Raw genomic sequence first — 20,387 nt, 5'->3', positions numbered from 1 at the left:
TTCATTAATTAATTTTTTTGGTCTATTGTCACCTGCTGCTGTGCGGAAGCTCACGGTGGGGTATTTCAGCAAAGAGAAGTATTGATGCAATCTGTTGGCTTCCTTAGCGAGACTGCTTTTCATGACACTGCATGCATACAGTTGCAAATAACTGAATTGGTGTGAGTTGGCTTGACTGCTTCCTATAAATTGAAACAACATGAATACAATTACAATGAATTAAAGTGAAACAAATTGGATTATGAATGGAGCATTACAAATTAAATTTGAAAGGAATACAATTGGACTATGACTGGAATGAACTGCTCGGTAATTAATTAGACCTGCACAGAACCTTTCGCTTTCTTTCACTTTCTCTGTAAAGTACACTAATGGCACTTTTCCACTAGTACCTACTCGGCTCTACTCATCTCAGCTCGACTCGACTCGACTCGACTCGACCTGGTTTCTTTTCCATAACAATTCAGCACCTGGAGCAGAAGTAGGAGGTTGGAGCGAAGCTGCTGTGACGTATTTGATTGTGTGATCTAAACGAAGAAGACAACAACACTAAAGATGTAGAACCTGGAGGAGATGATAGATGTGCTGCTGGGTCTGTGGCTTGTGTTTGATATCAAGTTAAAAAATGAGAGTGAGAGAAGCTTCAAGCGGCAGCGCTTTAAAATTTTTTTTTTAGTTTGTGTGGGCGCTGCTGAAAAGTCAGCTGGAGCCACGAGCAGCTATGAAGTGGCAGAGCTCCTGGTGGATCTGGTCGTTCCTTATCGCCCGTCTAGATCCCTTTTTAATTCTCTCCTCAGCCACCAGGTTTATGAACATCTGCACCTCAGAGTTGGATCACGAAATAGATTCTGCTGCCATTGCCTGTCGAATAAAATGAACAAGAAGCCGTCAGAGTCGCTCTTTCACTGATGTCACATCCTGACTCAGACGTCTGACGGGCCAACGTCCCGACCAATCGGTGGCCTGTAGTGTGATGACGTCAGATACAGCCGACTCAGAAGCTTAGAACCTCGGCAGAATAGTTACAGGAAAAGTATCTACTCGGCACGGGTAGTTGATGAAAGTGAACTAATTTCCAACACCTGTGACTGATTACCCGGTCTCAACTTAAGCTCCACTCTCCCATCTCCATCTCCTGGTGCCAGATCTTCTTAGCCACCCTAGCGCTCTACTATTCCTTCTGAGAGCTTGTCCCTTGCCCGTTTTAACAGTTACTGCCCTTTTTCTAAACCTCTGCTTGGCCTGGTTGTTAATCTGATTTATAGTGTAGCAGGCTCTTTGGATTTGTTCGCTTTGTTTCGTACGATTACCAGTAATCCAACCTCCTTCTGCAACAAAAACACCAAAATAGGATTTGGCCCCGCCTGCCTTTTGTATCATGCATTTGAGCCCTCTGTTCCTGAGCAGATTTCATTACAGTATCATGTTTATGAAGTGTTTGCTTACCCTACTTCAAAGACCCTGAACATCTGGCTCATTTTCCACACCACTTATCTCTGTTGCTGTTTGTACTAATCTGGTAAATCAGCTAGTTTGTCAATGCCTGCCTCTCTCCACGACTACGGCGGGGATCACTGGAGTCTGTGTTTTCCACTTATCAGTGCTCATCATCTATAAATCCCTATTCCCTCTGAGACCGCAGACTCACCGTGGTCGCGGCACATATGCTTTATGTCTGTGCTCTGAGTGGTCGCTAGGGGCTGAGTGTTGGGAGCGTGGCTTAATGCAGTTTCTTAAAAGGAATCAATTTAATTCTGGATGGACAGATTCTGATGTACAAGCCTTCCGCCCGATGTCATGTTCAAACGCTGCCATTTATGTACTTTCCACAGGCGCTTAACAACTGCTCCTCTCATACACTTCAGGGCACTAATGGATGCATTGAATGGGACGAGTGAGTGAATAATTCAACAAGTGGCAGCTTCTAAAATATATAGGCCACACTCCTATTTAAATTTCTATGTATCAAATTATGTTTTAAAGAGGATTAGAAAGAGTGTACTATACAGCCAGATTCTGCTTATAGCTCAACATTTCTCAATTTTTGCACTTTACATCCTGTTCAAAGTGTGAGGTGACCAAAAAAAAGCAAAAAAGAAAGTGAGAAGCATAGTATCTGAGGATTTAAGGTGTTCACCATGACAATATCCTTCGTAGAAGTTGGAGCTTAGATGCATTTCATTCCCTCGCTCTTCAATCGCTCACTTGCCATCCTTCCACTCTTGATCAGGAATAAGTAATTAAAACACAGGCTGTTTGTAAAGTCTCACCCTCGCGCTGAAGGCTTTGAAAGGGCTGCTGTCGGCGTGTGCAGCAGGGTAGGTAATGTTGAAGCCGTGGCCACAGGTGCCAGGAACAAAATTGAGGTGTTCTGCTCTGTAGATCCAGTGAGTCCCATCGGAGCGATCGGCAGACGGTTCCAGTACGTAAGAGCTGCCTCCGAGAGATATAAACCCTCTGCACAAACACAAACAGCGTGACAAAAATTTGATTACACACAATGTTCATAACAAAAAACTGAAATTTCGTGAGAAATGATTAGATAGGCAACAAGAAACTTTGATTTTAACTGATTTGGTTTTGTAAGGCTATGATTGCGACCATTATTAGAAGGGATAATTCATGATTAGTGACTAGGGCTGTTTAATCGATTTTAAATCGTAATCGCGAATATGTAATTAGAACGATGTTAAAACGTGAAAATCGTAAAATCGATTTTTCACTTTTTTTTTACCTTGTCTGCACACATATTCATGATTGATACCATATTAATGATTGATGGAAATACCTCTCAATACATGCGACAAGTGCCCCATCGGAGAGGCTCTTTAGTGTAGGAGGGGGCGTTGTAACATGCCACCGGGCATCCCTCAAGCCAGATGCCATAGACCGGCTCGTGTTCCTTGCAAAAAACTTGCAAATGTGAATAGCAAATGTAATGACTGACATTACACACCTCTACCTCCTTCATGGGTTGCATTATTATTTAGCATGCAAAGACCCAGTTTAGTTTAATTAGAAAATGTCTTGTCTTATTTAATTGGAAATATAACTTACTGTATGTTTGCAAGTGCTGATTTGCTGATTTTTTTTTTCACAGATAAAACTTTATATTTTATTATATTTTTTTAAACTTTTTTTCAACTTATTTTACAGAGTTTTGCACTTTATTCATTCATTTTTGGTTTAATAAGAGCAAAGTTTGCACTTAAAGCCCAATGGGGCAAATGTTCAATAAAAAAACAGCATATTTGAAATCATTTCTTTGCCTTTTGTCAATTCACAAAATAATCGTAATCGTAATTGAAAATCGGATTTTGAGAGAAAAAAATCGAGATTTTATTTTTGGGCAAAATCGAACAGCCCTATTAGTGACACAGATTTTTAACATTGTCTAGGTTCTGCTGGTAGACAGGGTGGTTGGTGGTTCAATATTCTGATTGGCATACAACCTCATCTACAGTACCCACTGTCCTACTCTACCATGACCAATCCCCTGTGATTAAGCGGCCTCATTAACTGATATCATGTTGAGTAATAAGGGGTACTTCAAGTCTTTAACTTGGCGATTGATGATGAAATATCTGACATTTATCATATATAGCAGCAGTACTTTCTATTTTATCAGTGATGAGGCTTTGTTTTTTTGTTTTTTTTTACTGTCTCAGCTTTTCTGTAATCAGAAGTGACATTCTTATCCTGAGAGATTTCCATTAACTCTGGGATCCTCTCAAACCTTGTGCAACTTTCAAAACCGCAGTCTTCATATTAAATAACCCTCACAAACTTGAACGCTGCCAACCCAAACCAGCAACTGGGTCAAACAATGTAGAGACTACTGTCAGAAACAGTTTTTTCTGTCACCGTCTGGGCAGGTTTCTGAAGAAGTGAAGTAAGTAAATAAATATCAAAACCAAGGTCAGCTGCAAGGGCTACACAGTTGGCTTAATCACTCTGCAGAGGGGGTACATTTTTGGGTGATTTATTAAAACGTCCCTAGCGCTGTCCAATAATATGTCTTCGGTTTGACATCTGCAAACAAAGTCTTTCCAACACTGAAACTCCTAACTTCTTTACAATCTGTGCAATATATCTTTGCATTATATAATTTACAGATTTGCAAATGAGCAAATCATGGTGATGCTTAAAAGTTTTATTTACACTGAATAAATGTTATGGAAAAATAGATAAATAGATAAATCAATAATTCATTTAGATTTTCACACAAGTTGTATAAGTATGTAACAAAAGCAAGACCTTGGTCAAAATATATATATATAATATTTTATTTATTGAGGACAAAGAGCCAGTATCATTACTACTACTTCTACTACTACTGTCATTTAGCAGACACTTCTATCCAAAGCAACAATCACATAGGAGGGTAAAGTTGGATAAGTGCTGGTCAGACTGCTGAGTCCGGTTGGACACAAGTGCTGCCATGCCAGTGCTAGGGGATTTTTTATTTTTCTTGTCCCCTTCCCACCCTACAACAGTCCCTATATTTAGCAAAACTAGGTCTTAAATTCACCATCATAATATCAACTTGGCATAAGTGGATGCAGCTTTCTCAGTGCTGAGTCATGCAGCTGGACAAATCTTCTAACTCAATCTGATAATCGGAAAAGTTCAACTAAATGCAGAAATGCTCCTCAAACAGCTCAGTCTTTAGCTTGCTCTTAAAAGTAGGTACAGACCCTGCAGATTGGACATAGTTTGGTGGGTCATTCCACCATCGGGCAACAATATAGGAAAAAAGTGGCACCAGGCCTCTTTCACTGGCTGAGCGTAGCTGTCGAGAGGGAGTGCAGCTCTGGATGAAGGAGTGAAGGTAGACAAGGCAAGCCGAAGTGCTCCCATGATGGCAACTTAAGAGACAGAAGAGGCTTAACAAGTGGCTCCTGCTCCACATGTTTGCCACTACCACTCACCATCTGAGCACTCAGAGTCCACACCGCTGTCCAAACTTTTTTTGACCTCGAGTCAGAAAAAATCAGCTCGCAGCTCACCTACTGTATCATGCGGCGGATCAACAGTGATCCGTTACGCCCCCTAATACTTAGTGAAACAAGGAGAATATTCTGGAGTGGTTTGATCCTGGACAAATAAACGGAAATGTGCCGAATGAAAACACGAGCTCTCCTTAATCAGTGTGCTAAATCAAACTAATCTGTGTTGTTATCTCATAAAAGAAAACTAGTGGAAAGTATAAGAGGTTTGTTTATGTTAAGAATATCTGATTTAAATGTATAGCTGATAAAATAGTTGATTCATTTTTTTAGTAAAACTTAATTAAGATAGATCAAATATCTTATCTTAGTAATGACAACCAACTTCACTTAAATGGATGTAGTGTTGCGACTCAAATAGTTCAGCTTCAAAAGTCTTAATTTTAGAAATCTGTGCACATGATGGAGGAATGCACATGGCAGAAATTCAACTTAGATTAGATTAAATATAATGTTCTAACCAAAATTATGCTGTAAATTGTTTATTTCCACTACATTTAGGTCCTCTGTTATAGGTCAAGTTGCTGTTTTGTAAATGATTAACTCTGATATCCTCCCATTAATACTCATGCACTTCAATTAATTCACATGGAAAGTTTGCAGAATTTGTCAACACTAATTTCAATGCAAGAATCTTATGGCAATGTTGGCACATGGTGGTGGTAGTATCATGGTTTTGGCCTGTTTAGCATCACGTGGGCCAAAAAAGCGTTGAGAAATCTGAACTGAAATTTGAACTTCTGAAGAAAAAGAAGGTCACACACCAGGACAGCAACTGTAAACACACGAGTAATTCTGCCGAAGAATTACAGAAATGTGAAGAAAAAAAATTCCAATGGTCAAATAAACCATATTTCAACAGAAATATTGTATGAGTACGAACTGTTCTGGATGAGCTAAAATCCTGAAAAGCTCATGCACAAAACTCAATCGCAGTTCCTAGAATTTATTTACCGTTACTGCTGCGCTTTGAGGTTACACCTGATACCGGAGACTGGCATGGTTTTCTCATTCATACATATTTATAGATCAGTGATCAGTGTTTTGACCAAAGACATTACATTAACAACAGAAGACAAAACAATGTTTGACACACTTACTTAATGCCGGCACAGGTACTGACGCTGACATCTGAGTTCACATGTCCCTTCACCTCCCCATGGTAGTAGCAGTTCGCCTGAGAAGACACATCACAAAAACACACGAAAAACAAATTCAAAAGTTTATGTTTAAGTTTAATGAAACCACAAGCGCAAATGTGAAAAGTGAGCTAAATAATTACGGGTTATTGGTTTTTTGCCAATTAAGCAGAAGTTATTCCTGCGCATCACCGCAGGCTAATGATAGCTGTATTAAGAGTTTCACATTTCCCCGTCTAAGCTTTGCTTTCTGCTGCATTCCCAGGTACCCGCCTTGCTAGTTCTTCTTGTATAGTCTATGGCCTAGCTTGAGCAGTGGGTAAAGAAAGGAAATTAGGTCCATGTTTATTGAACAAGACCTGGCAGAAAGTGGGTGGGGAGGAAGCGTCTGGTTTGGAGTGAAAACAAGCCTTGGGCTTTCCGCCTCAGTCAGACAGCCGCGCTCAGGTGAGGTCTGACTGACAGCATTCCTGCCACCCTGGTCTGGAGAAGAAGGAAATGTTGGTTTTCTACCCCACTAAGACTCCGTCTAAATATAGGACGCAGGCAGCAGATTTACATTTTTGGCATCCTTCAAGGTGACTTTTCTCCAGATGATTTGGCATGTTCAGTTTCTAGCAGTTTCAAATCATTTACAGAAATCCAGACTGTTTTTTTTCTTGCAGTTTTTTCTTGGAATGAGCTTATTAAAACAGGTGTAGCAATTTCTGCTTTTATATGTTTTATCACCGATATGAACTTTTGAATTTGAATCATTGCATTGAACTTTTCATAATTGTGAGGCACTTACAGTGAACATGTCATGCTTTTACATGTTGTTCTGACTCATCTTAAGCATTGCAGCGGTTATTTGTAACCTTAAACATCATCAAAAGCTTAAAAAAGAGAGAGATGTATTGAGTGTTGTCGTATTTATGTGCAAAAAAGAAAGAAGAGATTAACTTTTGCTTCATGTACAGAGAGCCTGGAGAATTTCAACCACTCAGAAGACATTTAACAATCTCCAGACATTCAACCAATCAGAAAAAAATCAAGCCAATAACTTAGGGTTTTTCATGTTTTTCTTTATCATTTTAAAGCATTTAGGTACTGTTTGCAGGTATGATGGGTGTGAAGTTAATGTAAAGTAGCCTAGGTGAGACTAAAATGGCTGGAACTGACTATCTGACGTCTACTTTTATCATTTATCAGAGTTAGTTCGCACCTTTTAAAAGCCTGAAACCACTGTGATTTGAGAAGTCGTGAGAATGTGGGACCATGTCACAAAGTTGAATGTTTCCAGAGCTTATGTTTGTTCCTGCACAAACACTTTTAGATTGATAAAGTAAAGAAGAGAAAGAGTTAATAAGAAAACAGTATGATGACAACTGTTGTGCAGCCTCCACACTGGGCCCAAAAAGAAATTCTGATGTCGAGATACGAATCCAAAGCCCTGAACCCTTTAAGCTAATTAAAAACATTTAAGAAGTGCACTGAAAGAAAACAGTCCATTATAGTGGGGAAAAAAGGTGTAAAGACAGGACAGACAGCGTATTATATGAAATATGAATTTGGAGTGTAGTTGGGAGGAACAAGGCTGGATTTAGTGCGCCAAGTTAATGCTATCGCCTCATGTTTCTTTGATGAGATCATGACTGTGATGCATTGATGTGAGAGATATGAATAGACTTTTTGTTTCTATGGTTTCTGCAGGAATGAAAGTGGAAAGCGCTTATGTGTTCATATCTGAGGTTTGGAGATTAATAACTGAGACCCAGATTATTGCGGGAGGAAACCCTAGGTGTGAGCGTTACATTGTTGTTCTACACATTTATTATTTCAAGTTAACTATCTAATATCCACCGAGATGATTCATATTCCCAGTGCGTGGCTTTTGTTACAGTACATGACAAGTATTTATTGTGCTCGGTGTGGACTTAGATTTAGTGAGAGAGAAGAGGGTGTAAAACAGGAACGGAGGGAGGCCTGACTCATGCTGAAATCAGTCCCAGCAGTACCTTGCCGTTGACACAGAACTGAATGTGCAAGAGCCCTTGCCCAGATCACTATATCAGCCTCCTCCCTGCCGGCAGGGCAGATAAATTACCTACGGATCAGTCTCAGAAGATCTGGCTGTTGCCAGTAAAAAGATCCTCCCGTGAAGAGCTCACTGCGGTCATGAGAGAGGAATGAGAGGAGGGATGGAGGTCAAGACGTGTCCATATGTTCATATTGTCGCTGAATCCAATAGGTGTCCAGGATAAAATCACCTGGTCCTTTTGTGACGTCATTCTTCTCAGGTATTAGCAGAATTTGCTTGTTGTCAATTCAAAGAGCCATATGACAGCAACATTTGGGGCTAAATGAAAAGGTAAATGGCTATTTTCACTTATTTTAAGTACCATCTTTTCATAAAAATCCCTTCTCCTTGACTATGAATGTGTCTCATCTTTCCACCCACAGTTGGGCAGCTGAACTGCGACTCTCAGAACCAACTCAGCTGACCCGCTACAACGCTCTCATTGTCTGTAAGCGCTGGAATGGCAGCAATTGTAATGAGCTGGCCAAGCCCCACCGCCGACGGTCCAGCTCTGCTCTCCCGGCGGTTTCAAGTGGAAAATATTGTTCAGATTTGCTGAGTGGGTTGGTCTTCGGTGAGCTGCATTCGTTCCCTGTATAAGTCTGCTGGACGTTCCAAACACAGACCCGGGGGCTGCTTATTGTTATGATTTCCTGCTATTTTGAACAAAAATGAAATGTTTAATTGCTTTCCAAACAGATGAACAAAGTCTTGAAATAAGGCATGCCATATTGCTCCACGTGCTTAAGCCCCATCAAACTCATTAATTGGAGCATGCCATCATTTCCCCTTCTTTGTCTGAAAATAAATACCGTTCCACGAAAGGATATTTATGTATCCAAGGAAGATGTTTTCACAGAACCGTACCATTCAAACATATTTTTTCTGGGACATGCCCAATTGAGTTTGATGAATACGAGCAAATATTTATCACAACGCTGAAAGAAAATAGCAGGAAGAACATGAAAAACTAATCAGTGCTGCAGCTGACCAAAAACTATGCATGTTGCTTTACACCAGCCTTGATTTGAGCACAGATGATGAAAAATTACAAGTCATTTAACAGACCTCGCTGATGTATTTTAGATAGATATGCTAACTCAATTCATACAGTACAAAGCTCATAAATGAAATGAATATTTCACAGTCAGTGTGACTTCTGAAGTGCACTTAGATGTTGACTAATTCAGTATTTTCTTGCAGACCTGCATAACAAACCATTTTTAGGGAGGGTTTTAAGCTTATCCATTATGAAAGACTTGAGCTATTCCCTAAAATTGAGTCTATTCTTTGACCTCTGTCAGCTTTTATTACATCAAATATGAATCTGCTCACTGTAAATGGGTCCGCTCACCTACAACGCCTTTTCTATGAGCATTTTCCAGGTGGTTTAAAAATGGAGTCTACTTTACCTCCACAGTCAAGCTAAAATTAGCACGATGAGTGTGTCCAGAGGACGAGTTTAGCTGCAGGCCAAAATTCCTGAGAGATGCTCGGTAGTAAAACAGAGCGCATCTCAAACACAAGATCACGGGTTTGTTCTGTCACTTTCAATAAAAGAAAAACTAAAAATAAACATACCGTGAAGTTGGTAGGGCCTGTGACTGCACTGCCGTCTTCCAGGTAATGGGTTTCTGTGTAGTTACTCGCAAACAGCCCCCTAGAAACGAGAGGCAGAGACGACAAATGCTCAGGATCAGAACGTCCGTCTTAAACTGTTCTATCAGCCGCCACACCTGCATGAAAGCAAAACAGTTTGATCGGATTTATTTAACATTTCACCCTGCTTTAGGAGAGCATAAATTGATCTAAGCAGTTGTGGGCAAGAAGAAAGAAAACAGATTATTAAAAAAAACAAAAAGAAAAACTGCATTGATGTTTTCTATTGCTCTATTTCGCAGCGTGTGCATGCACCGTGTGCATGCACCGTGACAAAGCATTTAATATCAATCAATAACTCATTCCACGATACAACTGAACCATAATTAGCTTAGATGTTACCAACAACAGCAAACAATGAACAGATGGACTTGGCAGTGAAGTAATCCTACTTGGATTGGCAATGGGGATGGGAATAAATAAGGAAATAGGCCATATTAAAGTACTGTCAGGCTAGGTAGCAGTGCATGAAATACAAGTAATATCATGGATAAAAATGTTGGACATTTTTCAATCATCGCCACAATCAAAAGAATTAAAAAAAATGTTTTATATAAATTGATCGAAAAATAAATAAAATTGCACAATGTATTCAAAAAATATAAATTAAAAAACTGTTAAAGACAAAATTGGGTGTGTTTTAATTTCAATATATATTGAATACTTAAAAATATAATTTTCTGCATATAATTTTCATATATCAGGTATGAAATTATTAAAAAACTATTTTTTTTAAAGATTTTGAATGTTTTTTTTATCACTAAAACAAACCCCAAATTAACTGAGTTGGTCACAAATATTGTCAACGCAATCAGTTATTTTGTTTCTTTATATTTCTTTTGAGGGGGAGGTGTTTAGGAAAAGGGGTGGTGTGGTCTTTGTTGTAGTCTTTGCAGAGTTCAACTCTTCTTTTTTGCTCAGATTGCACGCCGCATGGAGGCACCAAATGGGGGCTTTCGTAGCCACTTGTTCTTGTCATCAGTTCGGTGTTCTAGTTGCTTAAGGGGTGATCATAGTACGAGTCCTCTAGGGACAGCCTGGGCTTTCCTGTCCTTTCAGCACAGAGACAGGAAAGAAAAAAAAGGCCCTTCTATATCGTTGACAGGTCTTTTCACCTCCCACAACGGTACTGAGGAAGGGCTCTCAACTGGAGTGGGCAGCGTAGGACAAGAGCAGAAATAAATTAATAAATAATTCATGTATGGTTCAGTATCCACACAGCGCGAGCACCTGTGTTTGCATTCAGTATTTGTACGAGCAAATGTGAGTCGTCAGTGTGACCATGTTCGGTACATATGGCTAGCACGTGTTCGGGCTCTGCACTCCGGGACATCGGCAGATGGTTGGCTGGTGCTAATCCACAGCAGAGGAACAAACCTCAGCAGGCAGCTGGATTCTCTTACTGACCTCACCGCTGACAACTCAGCTGGGAGTTTCAGCTGTAACAACCCAGGGAGGGGGTTATTTTGTTTGGGAGCTGTCCGCATGAGACACAATGCTTCCCCGCCTTCCAGTCCTCTCCAGAGCCAAAGAGCTGGTAATAATCATTGGATCAAAGCAAGGCCAAAGAGGAAAGGACGCCAAATAAAATGATGTGTTTCTTAAGACTTAATTAGGTCTGCGCTCTCGGTTGGACACACAAACCCCACATCTGCCCGGGACAGACAAGCCAGAGTGGTGGACGTGAGTGACTTTTTTGCCTCACTGCTTGCCTAATAGTGTGGGCACGAAAGAACAGGCTGCAGACACCCATATGTCATCCATATGTCACTGTTTTCTTCTGACTTTCATTGCACCAATTTCTTCCTGACGGACACTAAATCACACAAATGAGAATTAAAAATACAACGTTTAAGTCAGTCTGATCAAATCTAAACAAAAAGTGCATTTTCACAACGATCCAAGATGACTACAAAAATCTATTTGATGGAGAAATGTTTTCAAGTTATGACTGTTGGCTTCTGTTCATTTCAGATGAGTCTCAGCTGGAATATTCTTCATTTTCATCTTGAAAACAGATCCTTGTCACAACCAATTTACACTTTGAGGGCTTTAACTACTTTTGACCAATGAAGGATAAGTTAGCACGTCCTACATCTGTAGTACATTGCTTTCAAATGTCAAATTAGCCTCAAATCCAGGGTGTTCATCCAGGTAAAAAAAAAGATTGGATGCCCTAAGGCAGTGTTTCCCAACCCTGGTCCTCGAGGCCCCCGGTCCTGCATGTTTTAGATGTTACCCTGCTTCAGCACACCCGATTCTAATTAATGGTCCTAATTAGCTTGTCATCAAGGTCTGCACAATTCTGTTGATGACACAGCCACTTGTATCACGGTGTGCTGAAGCAGGGTAACATCTAAAACATGCAGGACAGTGGGCCTCGAGGACCAGTGTTGGGAAACACTGCCCTAAGGGACTGTTACATTTAAATTTCACCCCAGAATCTTTCAGCTTTTTTCAGCAGGTGAAGTCGTTTTTTTTCCTTTTTTCCAATTTTAAATGAAACCACACTAGTGGAGGCTAGAGATGGGCGGTATGGACTAAAAAATGTATCACGATAATTTCTGGCATTTATCCCGATAACGATAAAAATGACGATTAAAAAAAAATACCAATTCAAATCCACTTTTGTAACTATAAATCTATCTCGCTCTCAGATCCGCCATGTTTGTTACACAAAAACGTCATCAACGGGAATTTATCCTTCCTTCCTTCCTTCCTTCCTTCCTTCCTTCCTTCCTTCCTTCCTTCCTTCCTTCCTTCCTTCCTTCCTTCCTTCCTTCCTTCCTTCTTCCATCTTCATTCCTTCTTTCCTCCATCTTCCTTTCTTCCTTCTTTCTTTCCTTCCTTCCTTCCTTCCTTCCTTCATCTTCCTTCCTTCCTTCTTCCATCTTCATTCCTTCTTTCCTCCATCTTCCTTTCTTCCTTCTTTCTTTCCTTCCTTCCTTCCTTCCTTCCTTCCTTCCTTCCTTCCTTCCTTCCTTCCTTCCTTCCTTCCTTCCTTCCTTCCTTCCTTCCTTCCTTCCTCCATCTTCCTTCTTTCCTTCCTTCCTTCTTCCATCTTCCTTCCTTCCTTCCTTCTTTCCTTCCTTCCTTCCTTCCTTCCTTCCTTCCTTCCTTCCTTCCTTCCTTCCTTCCTTCCTTCCTTCCTTCCTTCCTTCCTTCCTTCCTTCCTTCCTTCCTTCCTTCCTTCCTTCCTTTTTTCCTTCACGTACGTTGTGCGTGGATTTAACGCAGAACCATAAATCATCTTTACACAAAAACGTCATCAACTGGAATTTATCGTTTTTACCGCGAGATGACAAATTCTTACCGTGGGGAATTTTTTTCACGGTTTATCGGGAACGGTAAAATATTGCCCATTCCTAGTGGAGGCACATTAATAGAGCCTCCTTGACTACTACTGAAGCGGGAACGTTCTCCATTTTGGGTTTTTTTTTGTGGTCCTGCAACAAAGAACTACAATCTTAGTGTAATGTGTGTGTGCTTAGGCATGGCTGCCTTGTATCCTGGATCCTCGCAACAAAACATTATCAAAGAGCAACATCCTACTGGAGGAGTTGGTTTGCGGACCAATGGTGCAACTTCAGCACTCACTGACTTAGGCCCTGTTTACAAGGAGCAAAAACGGAGGCGTTTTCATGCGTTTTGGCCGTTCGTTTACACGAAAACGGAGCTCAAAGTCACCAAAAACGATCATTTCTGAAAACTCCGGCCAAAGTGGAGATTTTCAAAAACTCAGTTTTCACGTTTGCGTCTAAACAGAGGAAAACGGAGATTTAGGCTTCAGAACGTCACATTATGCAACAGAAACATCACCAGCGTCTTGTATTTTACCTGTTTTATATTCTAAAGTCACACTTAAAAGTAACTCCACTTCTCTGTCACTCCAAACGAAAGACTCTCGTTCAGTCTTGGAAGTAACTGGCAGTCAAGGCCGATTTATGTTTCCGCGTTACACCAACGCAGAGCCTACGGCGTAGGCTACGCGGCGACACGCTCCCTACGTAGGCTACGCCGTCGATTTAACGCGGAAACATATTATTCAGGCTTCACACCATGGATGCATTAATAGAACGCTTCACACGTGCCATTTGTTGACGTTTTTTTCCAGGACTCTGAGTGGCTAGCATGACTTTACGCTTCTCGTTGCACTGCCCCCTGCAGGTTTGACTGCTCATAGCACCTTAACAGCATATTTATGCGGGTTCGTGTAAACAAAGAGATTTTGAAAACGATCTTGTGTAAACAATGGAATTTTTCAAAAAGTAGAGGGGGAAATATCCGTTTTTGTAAATGTGTAAACGGGGCCTTATACTGTATTTGTGTTTCTATGGCAGGTGTCACGTTTGTGATCAAGCCAAAAACCACTACACTGCATTAGGAATATGAATTGTCTGACGAAGTAGAAAAATTAGAAGAAAGAGGAAATTTTGTTCTTAAAAAATTGCATCTTTCCCCAAAATGAGGTCTGTGGGTTATTCTGTCCCTCCCTCAAGGTGGTACAATATAACTGCTAGTACTGTATAGGCTGCTGAAAACATCGCATTATGGCCTGCACCATAACAGAAAGGAGTACAAAAGAAAACGTGCAGAAGAACCACAAATTGCATGGGCAACAATCTGTAATCAAAGTGGAGAGACACTGAAGAAAAGGTTCCCCTGCAGCCTGCGGGGGCATCTCATCCTTGCTGAGTAATGAACCACCAGCCAGCGACATCATGAGCATAAAGCCACAAGCCACCTGCTCCACACCGCTTCATCAGCTCACTGTTTATCAATCAGCGGGAAGTTAATGATGCATCGGGAGAGGATGGGGTCATGTCCCCCCCCATTTAAAATGCATTACTCATAGAACAAGCGTGACTGACAGCTAGTCAGCATGGAGGGAGAGTTGTGGCAATTATTGTAGCCACACGAGTCCCAAAGTGACTCCCCAACAACTGAGCAAGCACAAAAAAAAAAACAACTACAAATGTGACACAACAGGAGGTAAATATGTTTGCGCTCCTGCTGCAGTAACTTGTTTTCAAAACACAGAAAACAGACGGATTTATTAGCTTCTTGCATAAGTGGAGCGACTGCTCACAATTATGGTTGTCGTATTTTCATGTAGCTGTCTCCGAAATAACTCCTTCCGAGGAAATCAGGTGAGGGAAAGAGGAGATGTGCTTGTCATAAGGTCTGACAAAGCAGTGAGAAAAACATGAAAAAAGTCAGAGAGAGTCAAACTTGAATGTCAGCGACTAAATGCCATTTCTCTTGTTTTTCTGTCCTGAATTGCCTTCTCCGTTCATGTTGCATCTGTCAAACATCTTAGCTTGCTCATTTGATGTTTTCATACAGAAGCCTGATGCACTACTACCCAGAATGTCAGAACTAACCATTTGTATATTTTCCTACTGTAATTGTCTTTTAATAGAAGTTGATGGTCCGTGGATCTGATTGTTTAATGTTTTGTATGAAAACTGTATAAAATAAACATGTGTTTTATTAATTGATTAAAGTCTGATAAGAAAGATTAATCAATCCAGGGCAAAAAAATCCTGCATTTGGCTTTTAAAAAAGAGTTTAAAAACCAAATGACAAACGTAAACACACAAAGGGAGACTTAAAGGGGACCTATTATGGCATCTAATACCTATTTTAAACAGGCCTTGAATGTCTTAAAAACAAGCTTTTGATTGTTTTTGCTAAATAAATTAGAAATTCAGCCTCTAAACCATGTCTTTATCTTCCCATTCTCTAACCTCATTATCCATGCAGGATTCTGAGTGGGCGGGGCTATGATAATGAGGCACTGTGCTGATTGGCTGCCTGAATGACGCGATACACCGCTACGAAGAAATGGCGGAAGCTCCGGCCGGCGGAGTTAGTTGTGGACGTGGTTTCACGCATCGGAGGCCAACCGATGAAAATTGCATTTTCGTTACGTAACGACGGACGCAGAATCTGAACGGCTCGTAGATCCACATCACACTGGACGGCTCATCCGGGCAGCTGTACAGACACTGCAGAATTTGGTTGCTTTCCTCCTTCTCTGAGTTGGCAGGCTGAGGGGAGACCACTTTACATATGTTAAAGCAAGAAAAAATTTGTTCTCATAATAGGTCCCCTTTAAAGGCAGGGTATGCAATTTCTGGATGATGTCATGACTTGATTTTTTTTTTCCCACGGTGTACTCGCAAGACAAGGCAGCTGGTGGATGTTGAGAGGAGAATCACTGAATGTGGCAAAAAGTGTTCTTGGTTAGAAATGTGCAGAGAATTGCTTACCCTCCCTTTAAGCTAAAGTCACACACAAGCCCGTTAAATACTCTTCAAGAGAGAAAAGAGTCCAAACAGCTCCGGGTAAAACAAATGTTAAAAATTGTCTTGTAATAACATCCCCAGAAGAGACAGAAAAAGTTAATTAGGGAGGAAAAAAGTGCTTCCCTGGAAAACTCTTCTCGGGTGGCTTGAAGATACAATCAGAGACATCGGGAGAACATTACACAATAGTAGCACAAAATGCTGTGAGGATAACGGGACTGCTCTATATACAGAACTTTTTCAAATTCAAGCCTTGTGGGAGTCTCTCTCCACTATTGTCGGCGTAAAAATAACCCATCTGTTAGTATAACTGCGTAAATAAAAGGTAAAACCTCCCATGCAAGTACTTAGAAAGAAAGACTTGCTTTTTTCACCGGGGGACAAATTGACAATAGTCTTCGCTGACTCGATATAAACATTATACTGACTGACGCTACACTTAAAAGTCTGGAGTACAAGCTGGATCAATGTGGAGCAATTTCATTTTCACACACTTCAATGTGTCTCATTAAACTCAGACGTCCTAATAGGACAGAATTTTGGAGTAAAGTGTGATAAATGAGAAACTATACAGCTTTGAAGCACGAGCAGCTCTTATTATTTAATAGGAAGTTACATAGAACAGATGTAAAGATAAACATCTAGAGCAAATTAAATCATCATCAAAGAAATACGTCTCTCGTAAAAGTTAATCTTAGAGCTCCAATTAGTACATTAAATTTAATTTGACGGACTTGTGAGGCGATGTGGGACTAATACGGTCCCTCTGCTTTCATGTGGCGAGTGGCAGGAACCCAGTTTCACTTGGAAAAAGTGTGGGGGGAAAAAAATGGGTCCGTGTGCATGAGAACCACCCTCAAGCCAAAAAAAATCTTGTCTCGGTGTTAGAAACATCTTTTTTTTTTTTCCAGAAGCGAGGGGAGAGGGCCAGTATTTTAAGCTGTGATCTGTCTGACATCAGGCAGCCTTGCAGGCCAGTGCCAAGTGGAGCAGAGAAGCAGAATTCCCCCTGCTTACCCTGGGCTCAGTGCAACTCCCAGTCTCCATTAAGCATGTCATGAACAGGACCACTACAGCATGCCAGCCAATGATTCCTGCAAAGTGAAGCTAGGGGAAAGGGGAAAAGAGCAACAGCATGCAGCACAGGAGCAAGACAGTTCAAAGAAAAACATATCGTTTGTATTTCTTTTACACTGATAGGATCTGCTGCGTCTTTATCTCCATCTGAGCTCATCATTACGGCGTCTTTCTGATTCTTTACACCTGTGTGGAATCCCGGGGTGGATAATTGGCCGGTGAGATAGTCCGGCAGAATAGCCATGAGCAGCGGTGGCACGCAATTACCGCACCGACTGTCACCCAGAGATTGATGTGGTAAAGACCAGGCATGCCTTGCGAAATCAATAAAGTGTCATCTCTGAGCAATGTCTGCATGATGGATTACTTCACAGGAGCTCAGTTACAGGGACGGGAAGATGAATGCCACCCTAAAAATGGATAAGATAATTGGAATGAGGGCAGAAATGCAAGACTAATCTTTGATTATGTGTGAAAATAATGATGCAGACAGCCCCGCGATGCGCAAGTTGGCTAGTTAACCTAGAACAAGGTTTTACTTTGAGTGCAAAACATAATAGGTTTTCCACTCTGTACGTTTACATTCACAAATATTTAATGACAAACACATCATTATATTGCTGGACAGAAAATACAGAAAACGAAAAGCCACTTCCTCTGGCTTTTACCTAAAGGGGATGCCACAGTGAATAATCATGTGTTGCTTCCTTAAGCAACCCTCCCAATCTATACGGGCGTGGGACCGGCAATATGAAAACACTGGTTTGTCACACACTCTATTGGCTGCATCTTTATTTTGCAATGGTACAATCTCCTAATGTGAATTAGTTGATGTAACACTTGTTTGTGTTTGTGCCTTCTATCAAGTGAGCTCTTAGTTGTGTGACTAAGAGCTACCCAAGCATAGAAAGAGCAAGTTAAAAGTGTTATAAGAAGCTCATGAGAGCTCATGAGAGTCAATGACACTGATCTAAAAGCAAACTCCCAGTATTTTTCATATAATAAAAAAAGGTCAACGCATTAGGTCACGTGACTCATTGGTTTCTGAAGAATTTTGAAGCCTTTTTCTTCAGAAAAAGCACAGCCATGTTGGTAACATGCCCTCCACATATCAATCAAAGTTAACTTTGGCTACCTGTTCCTTTCACTAAACGCAGTAGCATGATGAATACAGATGAGGACCTTATAATGGCTAAATGCTGGCTGAGCCACCTGTCAATCAATCATATTAGAAATACATGTAATGTAAAAAGATCAGATCTCAAGATTTAGGTCGATTGCTGTTGTTGTTTTGGTTGGCTCCGTGCCGGTTTCGTGTTTTGTTTGTGGTTTTTTGTTGCAGATTTCCAGTGCGTGTTTCCATGTGTTCCTGCTTCCTGGATTGGCAGTGGATGTCGTCACCCCCCCCCCCCCCCAAAAAAAAAAAAAAAAAAAATCACTGGGTTTGTATGTGTATATTTATGTATGTGTACGCATATGTATGCGTATATATATGTATATATATTAAATATAGTAATAATGCACATGTGTATGCTTTTGGTTTCTACCGTCATGGTATCAATCATTAATATGTGTGCAGACAAGGAGGAAAAAAAAAAAAAAAAAAGAAATACATGTAATGCTTTATATAAATTCTCCTGGCGTGATACAAAAAAAGATCCACCCGCTCAGAGTTTTCATCAAATCCTTGAGACCAAAATAGTGTTTTGAAACAGGCTGTAAATATGTTCATTTCTGCTCTAAAATTGGACATTTTAACATGGAGGTCAATGGGGATTGACTCACTTTTGGATCCAGCCTCTAGTGGTTGAGGAACTGAAATAAATCTTAGTTCTGCATGAGATTCAACCCGGAGGTTAGATGTTCGGCACCTGGTGTTTTTAAAGAAGGGCTCCAGTTTCTTTTTAGGATCTAAAGGTAAAATAGGAACACGAGAACTCCAATGAAGAGCAAGGGGAACTTATCTTAGTCAAAGGGTGTTTGCCACTGACAACATAATTGATGGGATTCCCAGTAAAACAGATGTGTCGTTTATGCTGTAGTCTTGTCCTGAGATGCTGAGGAAGTACATTTAGGAAGAGAACAGTGTAAATACTGTATAGGTACGAGTAAAGAGTGCCACGTTGAGATCAATAATATAAATTTGCAAGGCCGGAACATAAAAACAACCTTACTAATACCTGAGTGATGAATAGGAAAGTTGTTGGATTGTGTTTTCACACTTCTCAAACATGATGATTTCTGCCAGTCCAACAGAAAAAAAAAAATCTTACTTGAGAAATATATATTTTTCCTGGTGTGGTCATAGTCTAAACTTTTTCTTGACCTGAAATCAGCACACCCGTCAAATTGTAGCCTTTCTGCAAATTCTAGGTTCAGCGCTGCTCCTCCATATTACTACCTTCATTGACTCAACCTGCATGTCGACCACAGGAACTTCCTCCTGGAACTGAAGGACTTTTGTACTATGTTCTTCCTAAACTCTTGTAATTCTACTACGGGAATCAGGAGGTTATAAAAGTACTGAAATGCTATTTTTTTTCCTGCCTTTCCAAAACAAATAAGGTAGCACTTTCTCTCGGAGTAGAGCGGGCACTGCAGCCCAATCCTGATAGGCTGAGGACTGCAAGTATTGAATTTATGTTTCTTAGGCAATAAAATGTTATTTTTTTTATTATCTCATAGCAGTTACAGTCTAAAGCACATTTGAAAACAGACACACCTCAGTATAATCCTGTCAGAAGGCGTTATATTGCTGACTGTGTGACAGCACTTCCTTCTTGCTGCTATAGTTTTATTGCTCTCTGAGACGAGCAGATCTGCTCCCCCGACAGATGTGCAGAAACGACTTAGTGGACCTGTTAGTTTGGTAGAAGTGAGGAGACAAAGATGCATCTGTGGACAACTCTACATTAAGAGAATATGCAAAAACAACAAACCCCAAATTATTCTAGATGATCATTAACTGGCAATCTGGCGAGTGACATTACGTTTTCATGTGAAAACTACAAAGGAGAAGAATTTATGTCACACAGCTGTTTTGCATTGTTTTTTTTAGGAATCGTGTTAAAGCTGGAATGACTCGGATATGATGTGATTTGTGCTTTTTGAAAACAAAAACAACTTCTGGGCT

The 20,387-nt window shown here is 40.5% G+C and overlaps 2 protein-coding genes across 2 annotated transcripts in view; both read right to left on the bottom strand.

Moving 5' to 3' along the window:
• dhx32a (DEAH (Asp-Glu-Ala-His) box polypeptide 32a) overlaps window positions 1-20,387 on the bottom strand; it is a 141,239-nt gene that overhangs the window by 58,267 nt on the left and 62,585 nt on the right. The gene's annotated exons all lie outside the window — the stretch shown is intronic.
• The window catches only part of LOC133418885 (disintegrin and metalloproteinase domain-containing protein 12-like), a 112,983-nt gene that overhangs the window by 42,653 nt on the left and 49,943 nt on the right, over window positions 1-20,387 (bottom strand). Inside the window, exons 4-6 of the mRNA XM_061707765.1 lie at window positions 9,789-9,867; window positions 6,110-6,186; window positions 2,271-2,457 (exon numbers count right to left, since the gene is read on the bottom strand). Of these exons, the coding sequence (XP_061563749.1) occupies window positions 2,271-2,457; window positions 6,110-6,186; window positions 9,789-9,867 (343 nt within the window). The remainder of the gene's footprint in view (window positions 1-2,270; window positions 2,458-6,109; window positions 6,187-9,788; window positions 9,868-20,387) is intronic.

This window comes from Cololabis saira, chromosome 19 (assembly GCF_033807715.1).
Source record: "Cololabis saira isolate AMF1-May2022 chromosome 19, fColSai1.1, whole genome shotgun sequence".
Classification (NCBI taxonomy): domain Eukaryota; kingdom Metazoa; phylum Chordata; class Actinopteri; order Beloniformes; family Belonidae; genus Cololabis; species Cololabis saira.
This window is presented reverse-complemented; position numbering and strand designations above follow the sequence as displayed.